Here is a 1,370-nt window from a genome sequence, read left to right on the forward strand (position 1 = left end):
CCCCCCCCCCCCCCCCCCCTTCCTTCCCTGGAAACTTTTGCATATTTGCTGAAGGGGGGCATACTTGCTCCCCAAACGTTTGCTGAGCGAGCCCGACATAAGACCCCAGCTATCCTCATGGCCGAGGGTTTCAAGATTGGGGACTTGCTGTGAAGTAAAGTACTGTAGTGCTTCGAAACACTGGGGTTATCTGATCACGTTTGCTGGATAAGGGTTCAGTTCTGGTACCCTTGGAAGCCCCCAATTTGACTCCATAAGCGATAAAGTAGGTCTTTAGTTTTCCTATCTTTTGTTTCCATGAACTTCGACATCAAATACCAGTAGCTGTATCTATTCGAAATGCTATACCTCCAAGACCTTATTAGCAAGAAACTATATAAAGAATCACATTTGCGAAATCTCGTTGCACATATGGCATTAAGTAAACGACTCCATGAAATGCAGATAGAGTATAATGCGGAGGTCTGCGTGCCGGCTGGAAAAGAAAGCGAATCTTTCGCAGAGTCCCTCGCTCGCAACCAACCTGAGACGACCACATCTAGCTCGACGACCTCAGTGTCCAGCCTTTGTGAGCAGTATGAGGCAATAACACTGTATGAGTCTTGGAACGAGAAAGCAACAGCATGAAGCTAGCTAGAATAGGGTTAAAAGTTAGAGTTTTCAAACGAGATGTGATTTGTTGTGAATGTTTGGCAAAGATTTGACAATTGCCCAGATCTTGGATGCTGTATGTGAGGTGTATGCTCAACTCTCAGAGGATGAGAGTTGACTTCCGAAATATCTCAAGGCTCAACTGGAGACCGCCTTCGAGCAGGACAAGAGCATATTTGGTCGCAAAGAGTTCATGAAACACATCGGTAACAATGTGACTTGGACCCAATTTCTGGTGAAGATCATGGCGGACATGCACTAGGAGAAGTCTTTAGAACTACGTGAGCTGCAAGAGCCGGATCAACATGCTGCAGACCAGCTTCAAGAAGAAGATTTCGAGGTCCTCCCTTGCTCCAGTGTGAATCACTCCCTCCTTAGCGCTCACCACTACTATCTCCTCTCCATCCATCATCTTGATGTCCCATAGGTTGGGGTATAGAGCACGAGCCACATGTTAGCTGTTGCACTATAGCGCTAGCGATGCTAGGCAGTGCTGAGGACTGCTGTGAGCAGCGTATCAACGAGCTACAGAAGGTGATAGATAGGTGGAAAAGTAGATAATTAAGAGGATAGGAGGTGGTCCTTTTATTGACTATCGTAATTAGGAGGCTCTAGTACTAAGATATTACTAGTATAATATTAATATCTAGAACTTATCTGTTAGGAATACTTTCCCGATACCGACTAGCTTCACTAATGTAAGCCACTTCGGAAGGGTT

The 1,370-nt window shown here is 45.6% G+C and overlaps 1 protein-coding gene across 1 annotated transcript; it reads right to left on the reverse strand.

Moving 5' to 3' along the window:
* Window positions 1-751: 751 nt before the first annotated feature.
* On the reverse strand, window positions 752-909 carry PV09_09865 (uncharacterized protein; the record flags this gene model as incomplete). Its single annotated transcript, XM_016364013.1, has 1 exon — window positions 752-909. A coding segment is annotated over one exon (158 nt), but the record flags the coding sequence as incomplete, so codon positions are not given.
* Between the last annotated feature and the right edge of the window lie 461 nt (window positions 910-1,370).

This window comes from Verruconis gallopava (assembly GCF_000836295.1).
Source record: "Verruconis gallopava strain CBS 43764 unplaced genomic scaffold supercont1.352, whole genome shotgun sequence".
NCBI classification, from domain to species: domain Eukaryota; kingdom Fungi; phylum Ascomycota; class Dothideomycetes; order Venturiales; family Sympoventuriaceae; genus Verruconis; species Verruconis gallopava.